This window comes from Carcharodon carcharias, chromosome 2 (genome assembly GCF_017639515.1).
Source record: "Carcharodon carcharias isolate sCarCar2 chromosome 2, sCarCar2.pri, whole genome shotgun sequence".
Lineage (NCBI taxonomy): Eukaryota > Metazoa > Chordata > Chondrichthyes > Lamniformes > Lamnidae > Carcharodon > Carcharodon carcharias.
The window spans coordinates 60,688,301-60,715,319 of NC_054468.1; the positions used below are offsets into that span (position 1 = coordinate 60,688,301).

A 27,019-nucleotide genomic window follows, 5' to 3' on the forward strand; every position below is an offset into this window, starting at 1 on the left:
AATTAAGTTTTTGAAGGAGGGGGGTTGGAAGGAGAAGGAGGGAGTTTTGGGGGAGGAGGGAGTAATGGGGGAGAAGGCCGCAACTGGGAAGGTAGATGTCAGGGGGGTAGAAGATGCAAGGGTAAGAGTGTGGAGATGTGAGGGTGTCCAGGAGGAGGAAGGGGTGCGGAGATGAGAAAGTGTCCAAGGGGATGAAGGGGTGCAGAGAGGGGAGGGAGTAAGTGTTGAGTAAGGGGTGTGGAGTGGGGTTATGTACAGGTGAGAACATGCACGGGAGGATCAGATGGGTCCATATCAGCATCCTGGGAGTGAACTGAGGGTGGGCACGGATAGGGGAGAATGACTGAGGGCAGAGTAAGGCGGTAGGGTGAGGGTTCGACGGCAGTGATAGAAGGGATGGCGAGGGTGATTGGTGGGGACTGGGAGGCAGACACGGATGCTGGGAGTGGGAAGGAGGAGTTCAGGGAGGTGAATGTGGATGGGGTGGGATTTTCAAGAAGGAAAGGAATGTGCACATTCACCTGGACATCCTCGAAGGAAAAGGGTTATAGCCAGTAAGTTACAGAGGGGAGGTGGAAGGTGATGCCGGGGAGCGCCAGCTGTGAAGGGGGAAAGGAAATGGGTGACTGGGGGAAGGGAAAAGATGGGGGAGGGCAGGAAAAACCGAATTAAGACCATGCTTGCTAAATTGAAAGTCCTGGATGGTGAAATCATGTGTTGCATGGGAATGTGATCAGGGGTTAGGCGGAGATGCAGGCCAGCTCAGTTGGACAACTGAAAGAACCCCAACAGGCAGCATTCAAAATGCTCAGGACATTGAGATGAGTATGAAACGTGAAGGATTCGCGTGTGAGGGAGAGTGCTTGCACGAAGCTTTGAAAGGCCTTGCCATACACACACTTCTTCCTCCAGAATCACTCGGCTGTTCCATCTCCTCTGTGGTGATGGGTCGTGTGGGCTGCATATTTCCACCTCTTCACTGGAGGAGGAATCCTCTTGGCTACAAATGAGGACATGGATGGAGCTGAGGGACTGGCTGGCTAAGGGTGTTGGTCCCTTGGCAGAGCTCCCTGTGAACCAAAATAGAGTTAAATAGTACAAGGCAGCACAGTCAAAAACAGGAAAGAGAGCACTCACAGTTGCGCTGATGAAGCGATAATCTGGTGCAGTGTTCACCGCTGACCTCACCGTCGCCGCTGGCATGGTCCACAGCCTCACCAGTCAGCATGATGGCACGCTCCTCTTAAGTGGGTGAGGGGCCTAATGTGGGCCAATCCACTCCCCTGTCTGGGACCTCTCCCCGCTGATGTGAGCAGGCTTCTCCTGCATGAAAATAGATGAAGTGTGTGAGAGTAGGACACATAGCACTGTGTGGAATGTTTATGTAGTAAGCGGCGCCAGGGACAGGATGAGGACACAAGCTCGAGAGGATATGAGACCGATGGAGATGTGAGGATGTGTGTGAGAGTTAGTGGTGTTGTCCCTTGAGTTGTGAGATCCCTGTGGATGTGTGATGGGTGTGTGAGTAAAGAATGATGAGAAGAGTATGTTAACCTGGCAGAACGGATGAGACCATTCATCCTGAAGTGGCACTGAGTGGCTGTCCTCTTTTGCAGGGCATTGGTGCTGACCACAGCTGCCACCACCTCCCAAGCCTGGTTGGTCATGTCGCTGCCCATCCTGGGGCCAGAGTGGGGTAGAGGACATCCCGGCACCCAACTCCACAGCATCCAAAAGGCATTCCAGTGAAGCATCGCTGAAACTGGGGCTGCAATTTTTTTGCCTTTTGTGGTCATCTTCCCTGCAGCAGTCGTGGCCAGGAAGCACTGAGATGTGAGCACACAGCTGGACTTTAAATATGGCGCCCGGCATGGTGAAGTAGTGAGGTGATGGCGGGCAGGCAAATCAGAGCCCACCTGCTATGGAAATAGTGTGTTTCCCGGGAATGCATAAATAATGTGGCGGGTCTGGGACAATCTGGCATCAAAAACCGCCATCACAGCCAACTGGTAAAACATTGTTTTACCTGCCCGCTACCACACTTAGTACAAACCTGGAACGATGCGCCCATTGTTTCTTGCTGAGGTTGAGGTAGGAAAATCAACCCCAAAGACCCTGGGCAGATCTAACCTTTTGCTGAGAGCCCTCCTCATTTTTCTCCTCCCCCCTCTTCTAGCAGCTTGTTCTGCTTTGTTTTGGCTCTGTTCATTCTCCTGATCATGCTGTAATCCAAGAGGAACGTCAACTACGTCTGTGAGCAACTGGTTTATGCAGAAGCCTTAAAGTCAGGACTGTGGGGTAAAGGGTTAACTGTAACACTACTATAATAATAGCTACTGAGCATGTGCATAAGGAGTGGTGTAATGATGATTTTACTCAGTTTCTCCGCATTCATCTCTCTAAGAGAGGAGCATTATCTCTTGTTCTGATGTTCTGTAATCTTGTATATTGCTAGTTCTGTAAATAAAAGTACTTTAAGGAAAGATCTCTGCCCCCAGCCAGATCTCTTACTAGGGTGAGACGCGCAATGTCTTCAAAGACAACCCAACAATAACAGAAGTACCAAGTCCTTAGCATCTGCCACACTACACCATGCAGATTTTAACAAGTTCAAAGAACTCCAGAAAACACCAATCACTCATGCAATCATAGCAACAGCCAGTCACAATCAATCATTAACTAACCTGAAATAGTTGATCCCTCTAAATTGGGGACATCTTTCCTGTTGTTGAACACATGTTCAGCCGTATGTAATTAAGAGACAAGTTTAAATGGATGTTGAGCTCCAGATTGGCAGTGTGGCATCAACACAGCATTATAGGTTGATTAACATCATGATATGCTACTCTGTGTACTTCTTTTGGATGTTCACTGTGTGCATGTTAACACCCTCATCAATATGACATCTAGCTTGACACGCACACAAAGTGGGTATGGCATTTTGGGACCTGTAGCACCCAAAAAATGTGAGATATGCACTTGAATTTTGGAGCATGTTTGTGATTAGACAATCAAGTTTGGACAGAAATTTGAGCTATAACTTTATTTCAGAAAAACAGTGCAGTTTCATTTTGTGCCCAATTTGCCAATTGTGCCTGAAGCGGAAACTCTACCTCAGAATGTAATTTAAAAATGTAGAATGAGTTTGTACTTTGAAAATAAATTGTATCAACTTATCACATTTAGTGACAAAGCGATATAACCAGCCTGTTTTTTGACCTATAATTTATCTCAGGCTAATTAAATATTACCATTAATTTAATGAACACCAATTAGTAATCAGTTATAGAAGTCATAGTGCACGGAGCAAGAGATTGGAAGTGCCATATCAAACCACTGTTGACCATTTTACAGGGCACTTATGGGCTACGTTTATCCCCTCTCTACTGAATTTTACAATCAGATGTATATGAAAATGGGATTAAAACATTCTGAATAGAAGTTATGTGAACTGATGAAATCTTAAATTGCTCAATGTAACATCTTTCACAATATTTGCTTTATTGAGAGAGTGAGATCGTTGGTTTATTTTGGTTATGAAGAATTAAAACGATAGTAACAACTCTCTAGGTCGTCGGGTGGGCACGAATGGCGGGTCCAGAATTTGCCAGGGAATGGACCGCTGACTGCAATTGGCCCACGACCGCGATTTCACGCTGGCTGGCCAATTACCAGCCAGGCAGTGTGAAGCATGCATTGAAATACTCAACACTGCTGCTGGGGTGGGGGCAGCAGGAGGGCAGGATGTAAGTATGGGCGAGCACTGAATGAAAGCTCCCTGAAGGCAGAGAGATGCCTCCGGGAGCTGAAGACTTCAAAACAATTAAATAAAGATTTTAAAATCACGAAAAAAATGTCCAAGCATCACAATCAGTTTCCTGAACATATACATGTTAAAATTCTGCCTATAGATTTTTATTTTTCTTTCATTTAATTACGGAAACCTCATCCCACCCTTGGATGAGGTTTCATCAAAAATGTAAAGCCCATCTGCCAACTGTAAGGTTGGATGGACCACGAAAAATCAGGGACAGTTGGAACTTTAACTGTCTCCTGTATTGTCGGCTGACCCACATCCAACGCTCACGTGTGCTCGCCAACCATGTGATTTTGGGCGCATGTGCGTGTGTGTGCATGCATGTCTATTGTAAACTTGCATACGTTTTCCCATTCAGATGTTTGAAGTAGTACTTTTTGCAGAATAAAAGAATGATAGTATTTCTGTCTGTAGGTTTGACACTTCAGTGGCACCATTGCAGTTTGCTGATCAGTATTTGCAAATAACTGCCAGACTTCCCAGTCACAACATTTATGGACTAGGAGAGCATGTTCATAAACACTATCGTCATGACACTAACTGGAAGACCTGGCCTATCTTCACCAGAGATGCATTTCCTAATGGGGTATGAAAGCCATTTGAATGTCAGTTTACTTTTAAATAATACCACCTGATGTTTCCACTTGCCATGTTTTTTACATTGCTGTTTTATTTTTTTTTACTGCTGTAACAATTTATCAGTCCCACTGCACGGTATAATTAGAATTATGTAAGTAATTTTTTTTTATTCCTTTATTGAGACATTGGCATCACTGACCAGCATTTATTGCCCATCCCTAATTGCCCTTGTTCAGAGGGCATTTTAAGAGTCAACCACATTGCGGTGGGTCTGGAATCACATGCAGGCCAGACCAGGTAAGAAAGGCAGATTTCCTTCCCTAAAGGATATTAGTGAACCGGATGGGTTTTTATGACAAGTGGCAATGGTTTTGTTGTCATCATCAGACTTCTAATTCCAGATGTTTTATTGAATTCAAATTACACTATCTGCCATGGTGAGCCCCAAGCATTATCTGGGGTCTCTGGAATACTAGTCCAGTGACAATACCACTATACTACCACCTTCCCTATGGACATTGATGTACTGAAAAACAAATTATAAGACTTCAGAAGTCTCTGTGATGTCAGCATTTGCCTCAGAAGTTTATGGCTTAAGCCCCAGTTCAGAGTTTTGAGCACCAAGTATCTAGGCTAAAGGAGGTCCTGTGATGCAATGGGCTGTGTCCCTGCCTCTGAGCCAGAAGCACTGGGTTTGAGTCCCACCCCAAGATTTCATGGTTAAAGTGCATTCATGACATGGCCAAATAGGTTGAGTATCAACCTGCAAATCCTTCCAACGCAAGCCAATGGCAGATGATAAGAGTAGGAGAGATTACTGGTCAGCCATGTAATGGAAAGAAATTGGAGCCTTTACCATTACTACTCATAACTCTGGATTACAACAGGCATGTATGTTGCCACAGCAACTTAGACTCGTTGCAGGGGGTGATTAACTCCATTGGCTGATGGCTGGTGTGGATCAAATTGTTGCCAAGAAAAGCAGTTGCCACGCCGGCTGGGATGGATTCAGGACCCGCCTCCTTGCCCTACCCATGGTGGAGGTCATGATGCTGTGGGTTGGACCTGCCTTTGGTAGAGAACTCAAGAACCAGAAGATTGGCTGCCATTCCAGTGAAAGACTGCAGAAGTACTACATTGTTGGAACTGTTAAACTGAGGCCTAGTCTGCCCCCTCATGGCAGATTTAAAAGATTGTTGACAATATTCAAAGAATAGCAAGTTAATTCTCTTGGTAAACATTTATCCTTTACACTATTAAACACTACTAAAGTAGAGGTGGTGAATGATGGTTACTACAAAAAAAAACACTGGAGTGGTGACTCATAGTAGCAAGGGACTTAAATGGCTTCTTTTTTTTAAAACACTTGCCTCAGACATGTTTTGCTGTTTTTCCTAATTTTTTTTCTATGATTATCATGTTACTATTTCCCCTCACCTTTCTTCTTCTCAAGACTGCTCATGCACAGCAACAAGCAGTAATGCTTTTCCAATACCTCACATAACTGGCTATTCACTATACATGAGACTGGTTGGGCTGGAGTTTTGATACTGACGCGGATTGCTCAAGTCGGGAAAGTTCCAGACTCATTGGCTTGCCTCATTATAAAGGGCCCCATCACATATGATGTTTGCTCCAGGGGCGGGATCGAGTTAAGCTTGCTGACCTCAAAAGCAGATTGGAGGTGAACACGGGGGCTGGTTAGAAGGCCCACCTTAGTTCGCTAAGACTTGGTCTCAATTGGTTTACAAGGTGTTAAGCATTCTAGCCATCCATACCCTCTCAAAATCCCATTCCATTTCGTACCCCTATGATGCCTCCATAGCCACTCAACCAGCATCCACTATTGTCAGACCTCAGGAGTGAAGATGAAAAAAAATTAAACTTCTAACTGCCTAATAGAGCTCTCAATCATATACACTTGATATAGAAAAACAACTTCTAATTTATGAAGCCCTTTCAAATGTTTTAAGTCCCCTCAAATGGTCAATCTGTTATAAAAACAAACAAGCTTCTACTCAGTAACCACATCAAAGGCAGATAATCTTTTAGTAGCCTCTTAAAACTAGTAATCAAAATGTAAATTCAGCCCCCTGCTGAAATAAGTGGTTTTAGAACTTTTGAAATTCAGCCCAGCATTCATAATGGACTTGCTGTAATGCTAGCCTTGGGAAATTTCAACAGTGAACCCTATTGAAACTGTAGGAACAGATCATAACTTTTTTTCTAAGCTACACCAGAATGGATTGTCAATCAAAACAGATCAGTAGCTAGTACTTTTTTTTACTCTGGCAGCTGCCCCCTTTTTCATGATTGAAAGGCTAGTGATTTAAAGAACTTCAGATGGTACACTTTAAGAAACCCTATCTGCACTGCAAGACCATTTACATTTTCCCCATAAATTTACCACTCCCACATTGCAGTTGAAGGCCCTTAGAACAGTGAAAATGGGGCTGATTGAATGCAGTATTCATTTCAAATGACCTTGCTGAGTTTGTATTGCCTGCCTGCATGATTCATGCCCCACCCCTTTCTTGTGCCAGTAAAAATGGAAATTGCCGGAAATGGAGTGGGTCTTCTGCATTTGGGCCCTGCCCACCATTTTCAAAGGTCTCCAGAGTTGGCCCGACGCTTCAAAAATTCAGTCCATCAACAGAAATAATGACAACTTGCATTTTTATTGTACCTTTGTTGTAGAAAATGTTGCACAATGCTTCACAGAAATGAAATAATTGGATGCCAGGAAAAAGGTTTAGACCAAAAGCTTAGTTAAAGATGCAGTATTTTAATAGAGGTCTGAAAGGAGAAAAGGGAAGGGGTTACATAGGGAATTTCCAAATATAATGTCAAGGTGGTTAAGCAAAGAGCTGCCAATTGTGCCAGCTATACCAATGTGTATATAATTTGCTCATTGACTATTCTTCAGTTTGTTAGCAGCATGGGCATGCTTGTGGAATTGGTCAAAAGAAAAAGATCCAGAATGTTCCTGAATTGTAACAGCACCTAACCTCATCTTGCACTCTGCTTGGTGCCTGTATTATTCTTGGAAACCACAGCAAGAAGTTTTGTTTCCGAAAAGTTAATATATGAGTGCAAATTGTTGTTAAGCTTGCTGCCTCAAGCAATTTGAGACCTGTGTGACTAAAGATTAAATTGTAACTGATACAATAAATGTTGCATCATATAAGTGCTCTCAAGACAGTTAAAGCTGTTGTTTTCCTTTAACAGGGGATGCATAATCTCTACGGACATCACACTTTCTTTATGTGTCTGGAAGGGGAGAGTGGCTTAGCCTTTGGTGTTTTTTTGCTGAATAGCAATGCAATGGGTAAGCTTATTGTAATGGCTATGACAAGGGATGATACTAGCCAAGAGGGAAGAACTCAGCATGTGGAGAGTTGGAGGGGCAAAGCCTTAGAAACTTCATAGTATTGCTGATTGAATCTCTTAGGTTCAGCATGACTGCAGCATTTTATGTTGAACTATGTAAAGACACTCAGCGGAATACTTACAAGATTGCATTTTAATTAATTGTAGTTAAATATGAATGCATGGCATGGTTCTGTAGTTTTGTTTTTTTTTGTATTTATAGCTAGCTGGTCCTGGGTCAGGTCTCTGTGCTTAATAAGGAAATTATGTTGTCTGAAAAGCAGAAAACATTTATCAAGCCAGACAGCTGCTGTGGTGAAAGATAAAGGTTTCAGGCTGATCAACTTTCATTCAGAACTGGAAGATGTCAGAGATTAAGGCCACATAATTTGGCCCTGTATTGGTGCTGGTGCTACAGAAACCCAAAACACTTTCAACTATTCCCAGCATGTTCTGCGCTGTGCCTCCCATGTGCACCGGACACATGCAGGCAGGATCGATTGTGATTTCAAATAGCCTCTGATGCTGAAGAAGAGTCATACGGACTCCAAACATTAACTCTGTTTCTCTCTCCACAGATACTGTCAGACCTGCTGAGTTTTCCAGCATTTTCTGTTTTTATATTAGCCTCTGATGCTGATTTGGTAGCTGATCTGCTATTTTGGGCTTTCCAAGTCCTATAAGTACCATTTTAATACATCTTCAGCTGGGAGTGTGTCAGCAACCTGAGGGATTATACCCTAAAGGGATCTCCATTCAACTTTCTGCTGAGGTGGCTTTCTTGGCTTTCTTTTGCTGCTGCAAAGATAGTGGAAGCACCATGTTCTGCGTTTCTGGAGTTGACAGAAGCTTTTTGGTTGTCAAGGAAGAGGTTTGAATTTTGTTAAGAAGGTCGGAGAAGTTGGAAGGCTAGTCAGCAGAAAGCCTGCTTTCAGTGATGGGGGCAATAGTTGCAGTTCCTCTTGGGGTGCAGCATGACTTAAGATGCAGAGGCAGAGAGCGGAAACTGTGTGCCAGAGGGAGGAGGAGGACAACTCTCTGTAGAAGGCCATACCATCAAGTGTGTTTAGGGACCCTTTCCTCTACCTCTACTCAGCCAGGAGCAATGTCTGAGGCACCTACATTTCACCAAGGATGTGGTAACTAAGCTGTGCAATCTTGTACAACCAGACCTACAGCTGCAGAGCAGATAAGGACGGTGCTGTCAATGGCCTTAAAAATAACTGTAACCCTCAATTTCTACACCAGTAGGTCATTCTAAGCTCGAGTCAGAGACATTTCAACACTTTGCTGCATCAGGAAGGTATTCAGAAGGAGAAGGGATTTCATTGTCTTGTCTCTTAATAGAGAGAAGCAAGAGGAGCGAGTACATAGCTTTGCCAAGCTATCAGGATTCCCAATGGCGCAGGGTACTGTTGATGCATGCACAAGGCTTTGCAGGCTCTACGTATCAACAGAGACATGTGTTGCAACTGCAAGGACCTGCCACTCCATAAACGTCCAGTTGCTATGTGACCATTTGCAGAAGATCCTATAGGGTAGGGGAATACTTGCTCATCTGGCAGCAGTTACAACACATTCATTTTGCATCAGTAAGCTACTACCACCATCTTTGGGCCACCATGAAGATCCAGAGGCTGGCTGTTGGGTAATAAGGATACTAATTCCACACCTGGCTTATAACACCCCTTACACCACCTGGCCTGTGTTGACATTGCTCCTACATTGAAAACTATGCTGCCACCAGGAATATCATGGAGCAGACATTGGCATCTATAACCAATAACCACGCTGCCTAGCCCACTCTGGTGGAGCTCTTCACTACTCACAGGAGCATGTCTCCAAATTCATGCTAGTCAGCTTGTTATCTAGAGTGCTGCTCTCATGAGGACATAGCCCTTGCTACTAGGCCTTCAGAGGGCATCTCAGGGAAAGGAAGAAGAGGAGGAGGAGGACAAGGGGCAGGAGGAATAATGAAGGCAACCAGGACCTCTTTGCCCAGGTGGCTCACCACCACCTTCTCAAGGGCAATTAGGGTTGGGGAATAAATACTGCCCTAGCCAATAATGCCCACATCCCATGAAAGAATAAAAAGTGCTGTTGGCGATGAGACACTCACGCTTTGGTTTTCATGAGATCTGATTTACACATCACAGCTACTTCACAATTCTCACCATTCTATTGATCTGCTACATACCATCCTAGTGTCCTCCCAGCCAAAATGCTGAAAAAAAAACCCCAGCAAAAACCATTCCATTACAACTTTATCCAATAATGCTCCCAATAATACATACAAAACTGAACTCACCTTTGTTTATTCCCTTATTGCCTGTCTTGTATGTGCCTTTACCTGTCCTAATACTCCGACACACTGCTACTGCAATGACTGCCGTATATTTGATGGAAGGCTGCTGAATTTCACTTGCAGGTGGCCTTGCAGGACACCCTTGAGGGTCTAGCTTAGGACTGCACCAACTCGGCATGGATGGCAATAGTCTGGACTTACTGGGTGAGAGCCATGAGCAGGGGTGCTGCTGGAGTGGCATTGGTGAGAGTATGAATGATGTCATTGTGAGAGAGGACATCAGTTTCGTGCACCTCAGAGCAACTGGCACTTCCTCAGGGCATTGCCCAAGCAATCCTAATGAAGTTAAAGGAAAAATTGTTGGATTGCTGTGAAAGCTTGCATGCACTAGTATCCATAGCCATGCTAGCAGACTGAGTTTGCACGGCATGTATCTGGGCTTGCATGGCAGCAAGCATGGATCTCATGACCTCAGTCTGAGCCTCCACTGTAGCACTGAGACATTGGGTGGCTTCTGTTTGTACTGCAGTAGAAGCTGACACCTGGGCCATCAGACACTGTATCATGGCTGGGTCCTCAAAGACTGTCATGATCTTGACCACGACTTCCAAACTGGAAAGAATGGATTCCGTGCTTCATGTGAAGTCTTCTGCCATTTTGGAGTTAGACATCTTCATGCACTTTCACAGTGACAGAAATGTGTTAGGCAGACTTGCAATTCACCAAGCATCTTTCTGCATGACCATCAGCATCCTCCTTTACACTGCACCATCAAAGTCCTCACCTGAATCCCTGTAGCAGAACTCATTTATGATCTCACTTTTTGGGAGCTGGCATGTAAGCTGTCCTTTCTCCGGCCTGGTTGCAGTCCACTCATGCTTGGGTCTCACCATGTCCTGATCCTGACTCTATGCCCTCTGAGGGATGTGCAATGCCAGCATCTGTGTTGGTGGCTGAGTGTCAGATTTAGTGGCGGTGCTTCTTTATCAGATGTTTAGTGTGGCTCTCGCCCTTCCTGGTGAGACTACACCGCCTGGTCAGGTGGTAAATTTTAGGTATCTGAAAGGAGAAATACAGAAGGGGAGGGTTAGGCTGAGGGAATTAGGATTGGGTGGAAAGCAAGAGGCCCGAATCACACCATCTGCAGCTTGTGCTTAATGCCAGATGGCAGAATGAAGACAAAGTGGGATTTCAGAAGGTGCAGGAGACAGGAAAGTGTCATCATGTAGTATGTCCTCAATGATACTAGATGCAACAGCCTCAGTCAGAACTGATCCTACATGACAGAGCATTGTCTTCTCCCAAGAGGCTGGGGAGATGCAGGTGTGCCTGTCCGCGATCGCTTCTCTGTTGTTCCTTGTAGTTTTTGTAACCTTGTCCTGCAAGAGGTGACAAGGATGGGGAGAGAGGTGGGAGTACAATTAAGTCATTGTAAGATGTGCTGTAAATATAATCTAGAAGGGTAATATTGTTACCTCTACTTTAGAGTTGCATGGCAAGGCTATGCACTGCCCATCCCCTTAAGAACACATCTGAAAAAAATATTTTGCAAATCCTAGATCTAAATGGTATTGAGGTTTTAAATAACTTTTGGGTAATATTTCACACTGTAATTTACTTTTTAATTACCAAATGCTGCTGTTATCACTGGTGTGAGAAATATATATAAAGCAACCATTGCAAAAGATGGAACAGAACATTTGTTGTCTGTTAGGTGCAAAAGCAAAGATTTTTTTGTGATTGCTCTTTGTATTAAAATTGTAAATATATTTTTCATACTCTTAAAATTCAGTATTAGTAGCACAAATAGGAAACATTATAATGGAATGATACAGCTAAAGAAGAGTTATGCTGTAGAAAGTAACAGTGGTTATCAGCTTCAACAATACATGAGAAATGTCAATTAGAAATAATTGAGCTGCCATGGTATCTAACAGTCCATGATGAAAGAATGATGCAATTTTGTTACCAATAGTTCAATATTGCAAAAGGGAAGATAAGGCCTACATGTGACATTCTGGGCAGCCTCTCATGAAGCACTAGGATTGTCAGGGCAGCATTGTTGAGTAGCAGCAACCACTGGGTACTTTTCAGTTACTTAGGAGGAGACAGTGGGGAGAATACATGGACACTGGGCAAGGGTTGGTTGGATTTGAAGGGCAGGGGTGCCTAATTTTATTTAAATTGAATAGCATCTTCTCTTTCAGTTGCCATGCCTAATGGCACTGTGTCACTGGAACTCTGCTTAGCTGCACGAGCTGCTTTACGGAACAGTTGCCTTAATTTACATTGACGTTGAGGGCCTAAGGGGCCTAGTGCACAGTGTATCTCTAAGTGACGAACCCCCCTTCTTATCTGGGGCACAATGATAGACCTTTTATTTATTCAATCACGGGATGTCGGCTTCGTTGGCTGGGTCAGTATTTATTGCCCATCCCTAGTTGCCCTTGACAAGGTGGTGGTGAACTACCTTCTTGAACCGCTGCCATCCATGTGGTGTAGGTACATCCACTGTGCTCTTAGGGAGGGAGTTCCAGGATTTTGACCCAGCGACAGGGAAGAAACGGCAATATATTTCCAAGTCAGGATGGTAAGTGACTTGGAGGGGAGCTTCCAGGTGGTGGTGGTGTTCCCATCTATCTGCTGCCCTTGTCCTTCTAGATGGTAGTGGTTGTGGGTTTGGAAGGTGCTGTTTAAGGAGCCTTGGTGAATTCCTGCAGTGCATCTTGTAGATGGTACACACTGCTGCTACTGTGTGTCGGTAGTGGAGGGAATATGTGTGGATGTAATGCCATTCAAGAAGGCTGTTTTGTCTTGGACGGTGTCAAGCTTCTTGAGTGTCGTTGGAGCTGCACTCATCCAGGCAATTGGGGAGTATTCCATCACACTCCTGAATTGTGCCTTGTAGATGGTGGACAGGATTTGGGGAGTCAGGAGGTGAGTTACTTGTCACAGGATTCCTAGCCTCTGACCTGCTCTTGTAGCCACAGTATTTATATGGCTAGTCCAGTTCAGTTTCTGGTTAATGGTAACTCCCAGGATGTTGATAGTGGGGGATTCAGTGATGCTAATGCCATTGAATGTAATGGGGTGATGGTTAGACTTTCTCTTGTTGGAGATGGTCATTGCGTGATACTTATGTGGCACAACTGTTACATGCCACTTGTCAGCCCAAGCCTGGATATTGTCTAGGTCTTGCTGCATTTGGAGACGGACTGTTTCAGTAACTGAGGAGTCACGAATGGTGCTGAACATTTGTGTTATCATCAGCGAACATCCCCATTTCTGACCTTAGATGTAAGGAATGTCATTGATGATGCAGCTGAAGATGGTTGGGCCGAGGACTCTACCCTGAGGAACACCTGCAGTGATGTCCTGGAGCTAAGATAACTGACCTCCAACAACCACAACCATCTTCCTTTGTGCTAGGTATGACTCTAACCAGTGGAAATTTTTCCCCCTGATTCCCATCGACTGCAGTTTTGCTAGGGTTCCTTGATGCCACACTCCGGTCAAATGTGACCTTGATGTCAAGGGCAGTCACTCTCACCTCACCTCTGGAGTTTAGCTCTTTTGTCCATGTTGGAACCAAGGCTGTAATAAGGTCAGGAACCCAAACTGGACATCAGTGAGCAGGTTATTGCTGAGCAAGTGCCGCTTGACAGCACTGTTGATGACCCTTTCCTAACTTTACTGATGATCGAGAGTAGACTGATTGGGCGTTAATTGACCGAGTTGGATTTGTCCTGCTTTTTGTGTACAGGACATACCTGGGCAATTTTGCACATAGCTGGGTAGATGCCAGTGTTGTAGCTGTACTGAAACAGCTTGGCTAGGGGCGCAGCAAGTTCTGGATCACAAGCCTTCAGTACTATTGCTGGAGTGTTGTCAGGGCCTATAGCCTTTGCAGTACCCAGTGCCTTCAGCCGTTTCTTGATGTCATATGGAATGAATTGAATTGACTAAAGACTGGCAACTGTGATGCTGGGGATCTCAGAGGAGGCCGAGATGAATCAACCACATGGCATTTTTGGCTGGAGATTGTAGCAAATGCTTCAGCCTTATCTTTTGCATGGATGTGCTGGGCCTCCGACATCATTGAGGATGGGGATGTTTGTGGAGCCCCTTCCTCCATTGAGTCATTTAATTGTCCACCACCATTCATGATGGGATGTGGCAGGATTGCAGAGCTTAGATTGGATCTATTGGTCGTGGGATTGCTTAGCTCTGTCTATCACTTGCTGCTTATGCTTTTTGACATGCAAGTTGTCTTGTGTTGTAGCTTAACCAGGTTGACATCTATTTTTAGGTTTGCCTTGTGCTGCTCCTGGCATGCCCTCCTGCACTCTTCCTTGAACCAGGGGTGATCCCCTGGCCTGATGGTAATGGTAAAGTGTGAGTTATGCCAGGCCATGAGATTACAGATTCTGTTCGAGTACAATTCTGCTGCTACTAATGGCCCACAGCGCCTCATGGATGCCCACTCTTTTTAGTTGCTAGCTCCGTTTGAAATCTGTCCCATTTAGCATAGTGGTAGTGCCATACAGCGCGATGGAGGGTATCCTCATACAGCGCGATGGAGGGTATCCTCAGTGTGAAGGTTGGACTTCGTCTGCACAATAACTGTGTGGTGGTCACTCCTACCCATACTGTTGTGGACAGATGCATCTACGTAGGCAGGCTGGTGAGGATGAGGTCAAGTATGTTTTCCCCCTTTGTTGGTTCCCTCTCCACCTGCCACAGACCCAGTATACCAGCAACGTCCTTTAGGACTCGGCCAGTTCAGTCAGTCATGGCGCTACCAAGCCAGCCTTACTGCTGGATATTGAAGTCCTCCACCCAGAGTACATTCTGCGCCCTTGACACCCTCAGTGCTACTTCCAAGTGATGTTCAACATGGAGGAGCACTGATTCATCAGCTGAGGGAGGGTGGCACATGGTAATCCACCGGAGATTTCCTTGCCCATGTTTGACCTGATGCCCTGAGACTTAGACTTCATTGGAGTCGATGTTGAGGACCCAGGGCAACTCCCTCCCAACTGTATGCCACTGTGCTACCACCTCTTCTGGGCTTGTCCTGCCAATGGGACAAGACATACCCAAGGATGGTGATGGTGGTGTCTTGGACATTTTCGTAAGGTGTGATTCCGTGAGGATGACTGTATCAGGTTGTTGCTTGACTAGTCTGTGAGACAGCTCTCACAATTTTGGCACTAGCCCCCAGATGTTAGTAAGGGGGACTTTGCAGGGTCGACAGGGCTGAGTTTGCTGTTGTCATTTCCGGTGTTGAGGTCAATGCTGGGTGGTCTGTCCAGTTTCATTCTGTTTTTTTGAGACTTTGTAGTGTTTTGATACAACTGAGTGGCTTACTAGGCCATTGCAGAGGGACATTTAAGAGTCAACCACATTACTGTGGGTCTGGAGTCACATGTAGGCCAGACCAGGTAAGGACGTCAGATTTCCTTCCTGAAAGGACATTAGTGAACCAGATGCGTTTTTACAACAATCGACAATGGTTTCATGGTCATCATTAGACTTTTGATTCTAGATATTTATTGAATTTAAATTCTACCATCTGCCATGGCGGGATTCTAGCCCTGGTCCCCAGAGCATCACTCTGTGTGTGCTATGCTTACAAGCAAAAGTGAGACTAAAGCTGGATCGCATGATATAGTTCCTTTCTAGTGATGTCATGCTATTAAATCTTAGCACTTTTCATACAAATATCACTGCATTTGTATTGGATATTTTCTTCTTCGTTCTTCTTTGTAATTCCACACACAAATGTGTTCCAGTAAGGCCTCAATCCATGCCTAACTATTTTTTGATGTGAGAAATATGATATTGCATCAACACCGTTATCTAAGGAGGAGAAATCTCAGGCAAAAGATGATCTTCAGAAAACCTATGTTTATATTGCACATTATGGCAGTGAATGTCTCAAAATATTTTATACAATAAATAGTAACCAATTTTATGTAGGCATTATGATTAGCAATTGCATGAGCATAATTTTGGGCATTCATAATTGCATACTTCACTTTCTACTACATGTATAATGAACAACCCTCATGAGCATCATCATTTACATATAGAATATGGCCTACTTTAAATTCAGGTCAGACACTGTTCCAGGCTGTATACCATGTTAGCACCTAGCTTCGGCATCAATTGTTATAATCATATTAGGGTTGTTAACATTTGAAGAGAAATCCAAACTTTGTTTGAACCAGTGGACAACCCACAAGATTTCACGTTTTTTAACAAATTAAACTATTGTATATAAAAGACTTAAACAAAACAAGCACTGTTTTGAATTAGCTGGGAAGCATTGAAAAGGTAACCAGAATAAGAGACTGAGGCATCCAGAGTCAAAAGGTATTAAACAAAGAGTCTCACCTTAGAGAATAGCTGGAACTTGAGGAAAATTAAATTAAATTCCAAAGGGCTGTGGCATACCTTTAGGTAGTCCCAACAGAAGTAAGTAACTTCAAGATATCATGAACTGTGGCCTGGATTTTCTGGTCCTGCCTGCAGGGGGCCCTGTTAAGGGGGGGTGGGGGATAGAAAATTTGGTGAGCTTACTGACTTTTGGCGGGAGTTTCTGGTTGTGCCCTTAAAACTGAGTGCACAACAGCTAATTCTGCTTATTGCTTCCTTTGTCAGAAAGCTCTGTGAGATCAACTATAGATTTTTTCCACTAGCTGCGAGCTAGAGTAAATCTTCCAGCAGCTTTTTCCTCATGAAATCCAAACTGTGATTAAGCCCCTACCCACACTCCATGCAGAATGATGAAATTAGTATTTGCTTGGCTTAACTGCCAGCCTGACTAACGCCCATCAACTTTGGCCATCTTCGCTCAATGAACTTCAGGCTGCCAGAGCCCAAACTGTAACTAAACTTCCTTAGGAACAAATACCCAGACAAATTAAATATAAGACTCTCCTCTCTCCCACAGCTTATCTCTATGGTGATATCACACGTTTTGGGATGTCCTCAGACAGAACTTTTGGTTAATTATCCCTAACTTAAAAATGCTTCTGTGATCTGAAGAAATAAATGGATTTTACAGCCCTCCCTATTTATAACTTGCTTATAAACTCCCCTTTGATTCTGAATCTATATAAAGATCTTATATTGCTAATGAATATGATTGCCCTTTCTCCAGACTCTCTGACCCACAAAGACATTCTCATATTTGTAAAGCTTTTTTCAACGTTCTTTCATCTGAAAATTATGTACATAATTTAAGTCGTATATTTAAGTAAGCAGAGACCCTTCAGCCACATCTTTGGCTGGGTTTCAATGGAGTCGGAGATACTCCATGGAGTGGTGAAAATGGCAGCCAGACCTGATTCTAGTTCGGGAGGCATGGGGGCATGAGGTGACATTGATGGGGAATGGGTGGGAGGTGAGGGGATGTGGGGGGGTTGAGGGCCAGAGGGCCTCACTGCTTTTATTTTAACTGGGACGAAAGCCTGCAACACTGAGGCAGGCCTTTCCCACAACCCAACTTAGCACCTGGCAGCCCTGTGACTGTTTCCGAACTCTTTCCGGGGTCGGCTGACCTGATTGCAGCCCACCTGCCCCCCAATAATGAAAATCATGTTTTTGTGGGAACTTTCTCCTGAGGTGGGCATGCCGAGCTGAGAAATTTCCAAACTTCCGTTACCCACCTCAAAGATGAAAATCTAGCCCCTCCGGCTTAGCCTTGGATCATCCATTGTTTAAGTGTTTGTACCCCTCTCTGACCTTGCAGGATGAAGATAGATTAACCTTAAAGTGTAATGAACTTCAAACTTGCTTGAATTGACCTTCTTCAGGGTTGCTTATCAGTTTCTTAGCCACTTGTGCCCATTTATCTACATTTAACCTTTTAACCTTCAACCTAAAAGTAGTATTCTGAAAACTAAATGTTATTCGAAAACATAAAAATTATGAACTAAATATTCACAAAGTGAAACAGAAGGTAGCCTGTGTTTGATTGCTAATGGAAGCACACAGAATTAAATGACTTGTAAAAAAAATGACTTTGTGCACTATTAATAACAGTTCATATTTTAAATAGACTAATGGCTGCATCAAAATAGCACACAATAAGAATTTTACAGAAGCACATTATGTGGGAGAAAATTAAACTCCATTGTTTTTCATACTTTCAATGTATTATATTTGCCACCGAAGTATTTCTACAGTACAGATAATACACTGATCAGTCCTTGGGTACAACATAAGAGTGCAATCAATTGCATAAGAAACTCCAGAGTATTTTTTTAACATATGTTACAATGTTATTTGTAGTCTATTAATAGCTAACTACAAGTATCGATTATTATTATTATTGAAAGCCCCACTAAAAGTAGTAGAACTTAAACTCGGCATAACTATTTATTGTGTACTGCATTGAGTAAGACTAACACATTTGAAGCTCAGGCAGCCATTACTGAACTAATTTTATTTACATCTTCCCAACAGCGAGGGCAGCAGAGAGGGCAATATAACAAAATGCTTGGCTATTACACTACACTATTTATTATGGCCATCTGTAATGTACTACAATTGACCATAATGGGTAAACCTGATTAACAGGTCATGACTCCATTTCTTCTCTTGACAGAGGTTGAACTTCAGCCAAGCCCATCAGTAACATATAGGACAATAGGTGGAGTTCTGGATTTTTACATCTTTTTGGGTTCTTCACCTGAAGACGTTGTTCGTGAATACTTAACAGTATGTAAACAGTCATTATCAGTAAATAGCAACAGAACTAGATAAAATTACAGAATCATGACTTTCAAACAATTTTGTATACAATTCTTGTCATTTAAGAGGAACTTCTTCTTAGTTAAGTGCTTTACATGTTTTTGCTTGAGATCTATATGATAGTGAACATAATTCATCTATTTCTGTTTTTGGTTGAAATAATGTAGCTGATTGGCAAACCATTAATGCCTGCATACTGGGCTCTGGGATTCCAACTTAGTCGCTGGGGTTATAAAAACCTCAACGATGTTGAAGCTACAGTGAAGAGGAACAGAAAAATCAATCTCCCATACGTGAGTACAGCACATTGTTATAAAAAATTACATCAGTAAAATAAAGAAAATAGATTGATACCTCTGTTTCCTAAAAAGGTTATCATTCAGAAAACATAGTAACACATAGAATCATAGAACGTTACATCACAGAAGGAGGCTATTTGGCTCATCGAGTCCATGCCAGCTCACTGCAAGAGCAACTCGACTAATTCCCCTGCCTTTTACTCCTCACCTAATTTTGAATGCCTTGATTGAATCTGCCTCCATCACACTCCAGGCAATAAATTCCAGATCCTAGCCACCTGCTGTGTAAAAATGTTTTTTCCATATCACCGTTGCTTCTTTCCCAATCACCTTAAATTGGTGGCCTCCAGTTCTCGACCCTTCCGCCAACAGGAGCAGTTTCTCCCTATCTACTCTGTCCAGACCCCTCGTGATCTTGAGCATCTCTATCAAATCTTCTTTTAACCTTCTCTTTACTAAGGAGAACAGCGTCAGCTTTGTCAGTCTATCCTCATAATTGCAGTCCCTCATCCATGGAACCATTCTCGTCAATCTTTTCTGCACTCTCTCATGCCTTCACATCCTTCCTAATTGGGCACAATATTCCAGTTAAGGCTGAACCAGTGTTTTAATCAAGTTTCATCGTAACATCCTTGCTTTTATGCTCAATGCCCCTATTTAAAAACCTCGTATGCTTTATTAACCACCTTCTCAACCTACTCTGCCACCTGCAATCATTTATGCACATGCATCTCCAGGCCCCTCTCCCCTTGCATCTCCTTTGGAATGGTACCTTGTGTTGTATATTTCCTTTCCTTGTTATTTCTATCAGAAAGAATCACTTCACCTTCTCTGCATTAAAATTCATCTGCCATTTATCCGCCCATTTCTGTGTCCTCTTTAAGTTGATCACTATCCTCCTGACAATTCACAATGCTTTCAAACTTTATGTCGCCCACAAATTTTGAAATTGTGCCTTATACACTCAAGTCTAGGTCATTAATATACCTTCCTCTCATCCAAAAAAAACAACCACACTCTCTGCTTCCTGTCACTCAGGCAAGTTCACATCCATGCGCTACTGACCCTTTCCTTCTATGGCCTTTGACTTTGCTGACAAACCGGTTATGTGGCATTTTATCAAATGCCTTTTGGAAGTCCATGTACACCACATAACCCACATTACCGTCATCAAATCTCTTTGTTACATCATCAAAAAACTCAATCAACTTAGTTCAACACAATTTTCTCTGAACAAATCCATACTGGCTTTTCTTAATCAAACCACATTTGTCCAAGTGACTTAATTTTGTCCCAAATTATTGTTTCTAAAAGCTTTCCCACCACCAAAGTTAAACTGACAGGCCTGTAGATGCTGGGCTTTCCCTGATACCCTTTTTTGAACAAGTGTGTAACATTTATGATTCACTAGTCCTCTGGCACTATCCCTGTGTCCAAGGAGGATTTGAAGATTTTGGTTAGTGCTTCTGCAATTTTCACCCTTACTTCCCTTTGGATGCATCCCATCTTGTCCTGGTGACTTCTCGACTAAGTACAGCCAGCCTATCTAATACCTTTCCTTTATCAGTTTTTAGCCCTTCCAGTTTCTTAACCCTTTTTCACTATGACCTGAGCAGTATCTTTTTCCTTGGTAAAGACAGATGCAAAGTACTAATTTAGCACCTCAGGCATGACCCCTGCCTCTATGCATAAATGCACTTTTAAGTTTCTTATTGCCCCCAACTCCTCCTCTCAATATCCTTTTGCTATTTGTAGCCCTACAGAAGACTTTGGGTTCCCTTTTATGTTAGCTGCTGGTTTCTTCTCATGCCCTCTCTTTGCTTCTTTTACTTGTTTCTTCACTTCCCCACTGATCATTCTATATTCAGCCTGATTCTCACTTGTATTATCCACATGATATCTATCATGTGTATCATTTTTCTGCTTCATCTTGCTCTCTATCTCTTTCATCATCATTTTTCCTACCTTTTACTCTAAAGGAATATACCTCAACTACCTCCTCTTTAAATTCAGCCCATTGTTCCATTAATTTTTTGCCTGCCAATCTCTGTTTCCAATTTGCCTGGACCATATTGTTCTTACACCAATGAAGTTGGCCATCGTACATTAATTATTTTTACTCTGGATTGCTCCTTGTTCTTTTCCCTAACCACTCTATAACTTATAATACTGTGATCACTGTCACCTAAATGTTCCCCCATTGACACTTGATCCTCTTGACCCACTTCATTCCCTGGAAGCAGATCCAACATTGGGCCAGAAACATACTGATCTAGGAAATTCTCCTGAACACACTTCACAGACTCTTTTCCATCTTTGCCCTTTACGTTATCACTTTCCCAGTTGATATATTAGGCTATTTAACACTCTCCATTATTACTACAGTAAGGGTAGAATTGTCCGTTCCCATTTGCAATGGGCATCATGGTGGGTGGGGCAGAAATCAGTTTCACACTGGCGTGAAATCACTGTGGGATCATCCAATGGTATCCCAATGCAAATCCTGCTGAGGCTGGCGTGAACTCAGTTTGCATCCAGCAAATGGGATGCAAAGTAAGACCTGTCCAAAAACATCCCACCATGCCCGATTTACTGTTATGCCAGCAAGAAGACACACTGGCCCAGAACACGACTGGACAAGTGTGACATGCAGAAGCTGGGACTTATCTTTAGGGCCTTGCTCAGATCACGGACACCTGAAGAAAAGAAAATGCTGGAGGCTTACAGCTACCGGACCCTGTGCATCCCATGCTGGGTGGATCCTCATGCATATGCCTCTGCTGCGAAGCAGTTCTCAGAAGTGGGAGGTCTCCATGCAGCAGCTTCAACTTTACTGAGGCTTCAGAACTTCACAGACTTCACCGTGGGCTTGCGCAATCTTCCATGGTCTCCATTGATGCTTCGGACCTGCTTTGGAACTTCATGGTCTTCGCCATGGTCTGATATGGATGATTGGCGAAGGGTGGTAGGGAGAGGGGACGGTCTATGTGCGTGTGGGAAAGGAAGGTGACCAGGGTGGGGTAGAGGGCTGAGGTTGGGAGGGAGGCTTTGGTGTCAGGTTGGGTGATGTTGGGGGAATGAAGGTGTTAGGGGAGGTGAGGTTGGGAGCAGGAGGCGGCATTGGGAGGGGGGAGTACGGGGGGACGGAGGGGCCGGTGTAATGGGGGAAGAATGGTGCAAGTGGGGAGGTAGATGTAAGAGAGGGAGTTGGAGGGTGAAAGATGTCCAGGGGGAGGAGGGAATAAGATTGGGGGCGTGGGGTGGGTGGAATGTTCAGATGAATATGCAAGGGAGGCACCTGTGGAGTCAATGACTGCCTCCAGGGAAGCAAACCTGGGGTTGATGTGCAAGGAGGGTTGGTTAGAATAACAGAAGACAGAGGGAGCTGGTAGTGTGAGCATGCGACAGTATCGGTAGAAGGGGCATCAAGGGTGGTTGGTGGCAACACGGAGGTAAACATGGAAAAGAGTTGTGGGAAGGAGGAGGTCAATGTGGATGGGGTGGGATTCTCGGGAAGGTAGGGAATGTGCATGTTCACCTGAGCATCCTGGAATGATATGAGGGCTTTCAGATTATAAAGTGACAAAATATGCAATCACTTGTGATCAGAATTTCTTAAATTTTCTAGGCCTACCACTTCTTTTAGGTGCTGCCCTGACAACCACAGCAGGGGTAGAGACAACCTGTGCAATGATTGGCCCTGTTGCCTCTGATGACTTTGGCATCCATCCTCTGGAAAGCTGAGGCCTTGAGGGTCCTGCCTTGCATTATTTGTCCTTCTGTAGGCTAGTTGCTCCCTCTTTGGTGACAGAGGATGAGTTTGAGGGTGTCACAGGCTAAGGGGACCCAGAGGGAGCAGACATTTTCTGAGATTCCTGAATGGATGACCCAGGGTTTCCAGCTGCTGCTGCCCCTCCCTTCAAGTGCCACGGCTTGACTTCTTGAGGATAAGAAGCATCTAGAGACATGTTGAGACACTTTGTTTCCCTCCCATGCTGCCGCTGCGAGAAGTTACTCATGGCAATCGCGATGAAGTGCATGTCTGCACACATCGTCGAGTTCTGTTGGTCCAGGGTCTCCATGGCATCTGCCATCCTCCCCATAGAGACCTCTGTACGAGCACATGTGGGCACTACTTCATCAGAGAGCAGGCAGACGCACTCCTCCAATTTGTGTGTCACTCTGTTGAGGGCTTCCAGCAGCTCTGCGTGATGTTCCTCTGCCTTCTGCTGACTCTCCACGATGAGTTGGAAGGCCGAATCCAGAGGCTTGTCACCTGGCTTAACCTGACAGATGTCTCATCCCCAGCAGTCCTCCGAGTGTCAGGGAGCTTGGCTGAACCTGCCTCCTCCTGCTGCAGACACATGTCCCTATGATGACTCCACATTGTGAACCAGAACCTGCTCTACATCTAGGTCCCACTGAGGTGTGTATCTCTGTGCTGGTGCGGAGTGTGGGTAATCGCTGTGATGGGTCTTCCAGCTGTTTATTTCCAACTCTTCAATGGAGGAGGTGTCCTCTTGGCTAGAGATGAGTACATGGATGGAGCTGAGGGACTGGCTGGCTGAGGGCACCGGTCGCTTGGCAGAGCTCCCTGTGAACCAAAGTAGAGAAGCGCATGGCAGGAGTCAGAAACAGGAGAGAGAGCACTCACATTTGCGTTGAGAGAGGGATGATCTGATGCAGGAGCCTTATGTGGGTATGCCCCGCTGACCTCACTGTCACCGCAGACATAGTCTGCATCCACACCAGTCAGCGTGCTGGTACACTGCTCAAAATGAATGAGGGGCCCAATGTAGACCACTCCATCCTTGGCCTGGGACCTCTCCTGTTGTGAGCCAACTTCTTCTCCTGCATGAAAACTGATGGAGAACATGTGAACAAGATGCATGCCGCGGCAGGTGATAGCTATGTGTGAAATGTTTGTGTGGTGAGCAGAGCCGTGGATGGGATGAGGACGTGAGTTCCAGAGGATATGAGCCTGATGGAGAAGTAGGGTGTGTGTGTGAGTTAGCAGTGTTGTCCCTTGAGGTGTGAGATCCCTGTAGATGTGTGATGGGTTTGGGAGAGTGGTTTGAAAGTGATATAGTGGTTGACTTACCCTGGCGGAACAGTTGAGATCGTTCATCCTCTTCCTGCACTGGATTGCTGACCTCCTCTATGCTCCTTTTGCGCTGACTGCCACTGCCTCCCAAGCCGGATTGGTGACTACGATGGACTTCCTGTGGCCAGAATGGAGGTGGAGGACATCGCCTCCACCTTCCACTGCATCCATCAAGAACCCAGAGAGGTCTCACTAAATATGGGGGCTGCCATCACCTTTGCTTTCAGGGCCAACTGTCGCCTGGAGCAGTCTTAGCACCTTAGTAGGGTGCACTCTGGTGCGCTTTAAATATGGCGCCCAGAGTGAGGAAGTGCTGAGGTCATGGCGTGGTGTGCAAATCTGAATCCACCCACCAGCGACCTGGCATGTTTCCCGTGAATGCATTATTGATGAGGTGAGACACGGGGGAAGAAGACGATACGCTGCAAAAACTAGCCATTGCGGCTGGTGGGTAAAACATTGATTTTCACGCCTGCCACTGCACATAGTGCAGTTCTGGGTCGATTCCACCCTATAAATCTTGCATGTCTCAATAATTTCCTTGAAAATTTGTTCCTCTACGTCTGTCCCACTGTTTGGTGGCCTATAAAATGCACCCAGTAGTGTAATTGTGCAACTATTGTTCCTTAGCACGAACTAAAAATGTTCTTGCCCCCCCTAGGTCATCCTGTCTCTCCAGCAATGTGATATTCTCCTTAATCAATACTGCTACTCCTTCCTCCTTTCTTTCTTTCACTATCTTTCCACATCACCTCATATCCAGGAATATTAAATACCTAGTCCTGCCCTTTTTAGAGCCAGATCTTCATTATTGCTGCAACATTATATTCCTACAGGGCTATCTGCATCTGCAGCTCACCATCCTTATTTACCACACTTCGTGCATTCACATTCATGCACAGTGAACCTAAGTTCGAACTTATTACATTCCCTCTTACTCAGATCCCAACTAATATTTTCTATTCTAGTGCTACCTGTCTCTCCCAATTTTCTGTGCACCTTGATTTTCCTCTCTAGTGTTAGCTCCTGTTTCCCACACCCCTGTCAAGTTAGCTTAATTCAGTTCTTCCCAAACTTTTACCTGTGCATCCCCATTTTGATGCCCTGGATCGGTGTGACGCAGAGGAAAATCGGGGGGGGGGTGCGAGAGTTGTTGGCTGGAGGGGTGGTGGGTGGGTGGTGAGGAGGATGGCTTTCACTTCTTGAGCAGTGGGGGTGATTTTCATTGTTGAGTGGGGAGTGGGCAGTAACAAACCAAAACAGTGGGATAGTAGTCTTCACTATTTAATTATTAAAGTGTGCACTAACTTTGAATGTATGAAAATCACGTGCCTTTAAATTTAAACAATTTTGTGAAAAAGTTATCTTACTCACTGGACCTAATGAGACACCTGGGCATGATACAGACCAGGGTGCTAAATCCCCTCCCTCCCAATGTAATTTGAGCCAGGAAAAAAATTGGGAGTGCTCACAGCAGACACTGAGGCTGTCAGTGCGAAGCTTGTTCACTCCCCTACCCTGTGAACTGCAAGACCAGAAAAAAAATCAGGTACACAAATCATGGGACCTTAGAGCCAGTCCCAGAACTTATCCAACAGAGTTTCTGCTCCACAGCTGCCTTTAAGGCCTTGGAGCTCGTGACCCTAAAATCTTGTCCTGTGACCCCACAGGAGGTTGTGATCCATGGTTTGGGAATCCCTGGATTAAATCCTCCCTAATAGTATTAGCAAATCATTGGTCCTGGCTCTGTTGAAGTACAGTCCATCCAAGCTAGAAATATCCCATTTTCCCCTAAATTGGCCCAGTGTCCCAGGAAATCTAAAGTCCTATCTCCTGCACTCCAGCCACATATTCAACTGCTTTATCCTCCTATTTCCAAACCGGCTGGTGCATGGTACCGGGCATGATCGATAGATTACTACCTTTGAGATCCTGTTTGTTAATATCTTTACTAGCTCCCTAAACTCTGATTGGAGGGCCTCTTCCTTTTTCCACCTACACCGTTGGCCTAAGTATGGACTACAGCGAAGAGTTGTTCATTTTCTTCCCCCAGGGTGCTTTGTATCCACTCGGGGACATCCTTAACCCTGGCATCAGGGAGACAACATACTATCCTGTATTCATATCAGTAGCTGCAGAAGCATCTGCTTATTCCTCAAACTATTAAATCCCCTATCACTGTTGTTTTTCTTATCTTCTGCATTACTCCTGCATTACTTGTCTGTCCTTCCTCGACTGCCTGGTGGTCACCCATCCCCTCTCTGCCTGTATAGCCCAAAGCTGTGGGGTGACCACTTCTATCCACAAAACTCTCAGCTTGGAGATGTACTGCAGTGACACTAGCTGTTGCATAAGCTATGAAATCCACTGCTCAAGTTGCTGCAGCTGATGACACACTCTGCACATGTGGATGTCTACCAAACCACATGAGAAGTGTCCTGGAATTCCCACAAGGAATTGAATGCACACTGCACAGGAACAAGCTTCCCTGCCATGCCTTTGTTTATGACACCATTAAATTGAATAAAGGCTGACCAGTTCCTCAGCAATCAGTTGCTTCTCCTGTGCTGACATCACTTTATTTTATACTGAGGTTAACTGACATGCTTTTACTTAATTTAAAATGTACCAACAAAACAGACTCTTTAATGTTAATGTCCCTTAAAATTTCAAGTATATCCCCTAGGTGTGATTGGTTAATTGAACAATGATTTTAATTACATGCTAAATTATCAATTTGGGTTTAGTTTTTATACTAATTAATTGATCAAGTCTTACTTCAC

The 27,019-nt window shown here is 44.4% G+C and overlaps 1 protein-coding gene across 12 annotated transcripts in view; it reads left to right on the plus strand.

Moving 5' to 3' along the window:
• The window catches only part of si (sucrase-isomaltase (alpha-glucosidase)), a 243,278-nt gene that overhangs the window by 71,127 nt on the left and 145,132 nt on the right, over nucleotides 1-27,019 (plus strand). For all 12 annotated transcript variants that reach the window (XM_041216425.1, XM_041216411.1, XM_041216418.1 and 9 more), the window contains 4 exons: nucleotides 4,232-4,403; nucleotides 7,625-7,724; nucleotides 18,688-18,800; nucleotides 19,001-19,126. In XM_041216425.1, the coding sequence (XP_041072359.1) occupies nucleotides 4,232-4,403; nucleotides 7,625-7,724; nucleotides 18,688-18,800; nucleotides 19,001-19,126 (511 nt within the window). The remainder of the gene's footprint in view (nucleotides 1-4,231; nucleotides 4,404-7,624; nucleotides 7,725-18,687; nucleotides 18,801-19,000; nucleotides 19,127-27,019) is intronic.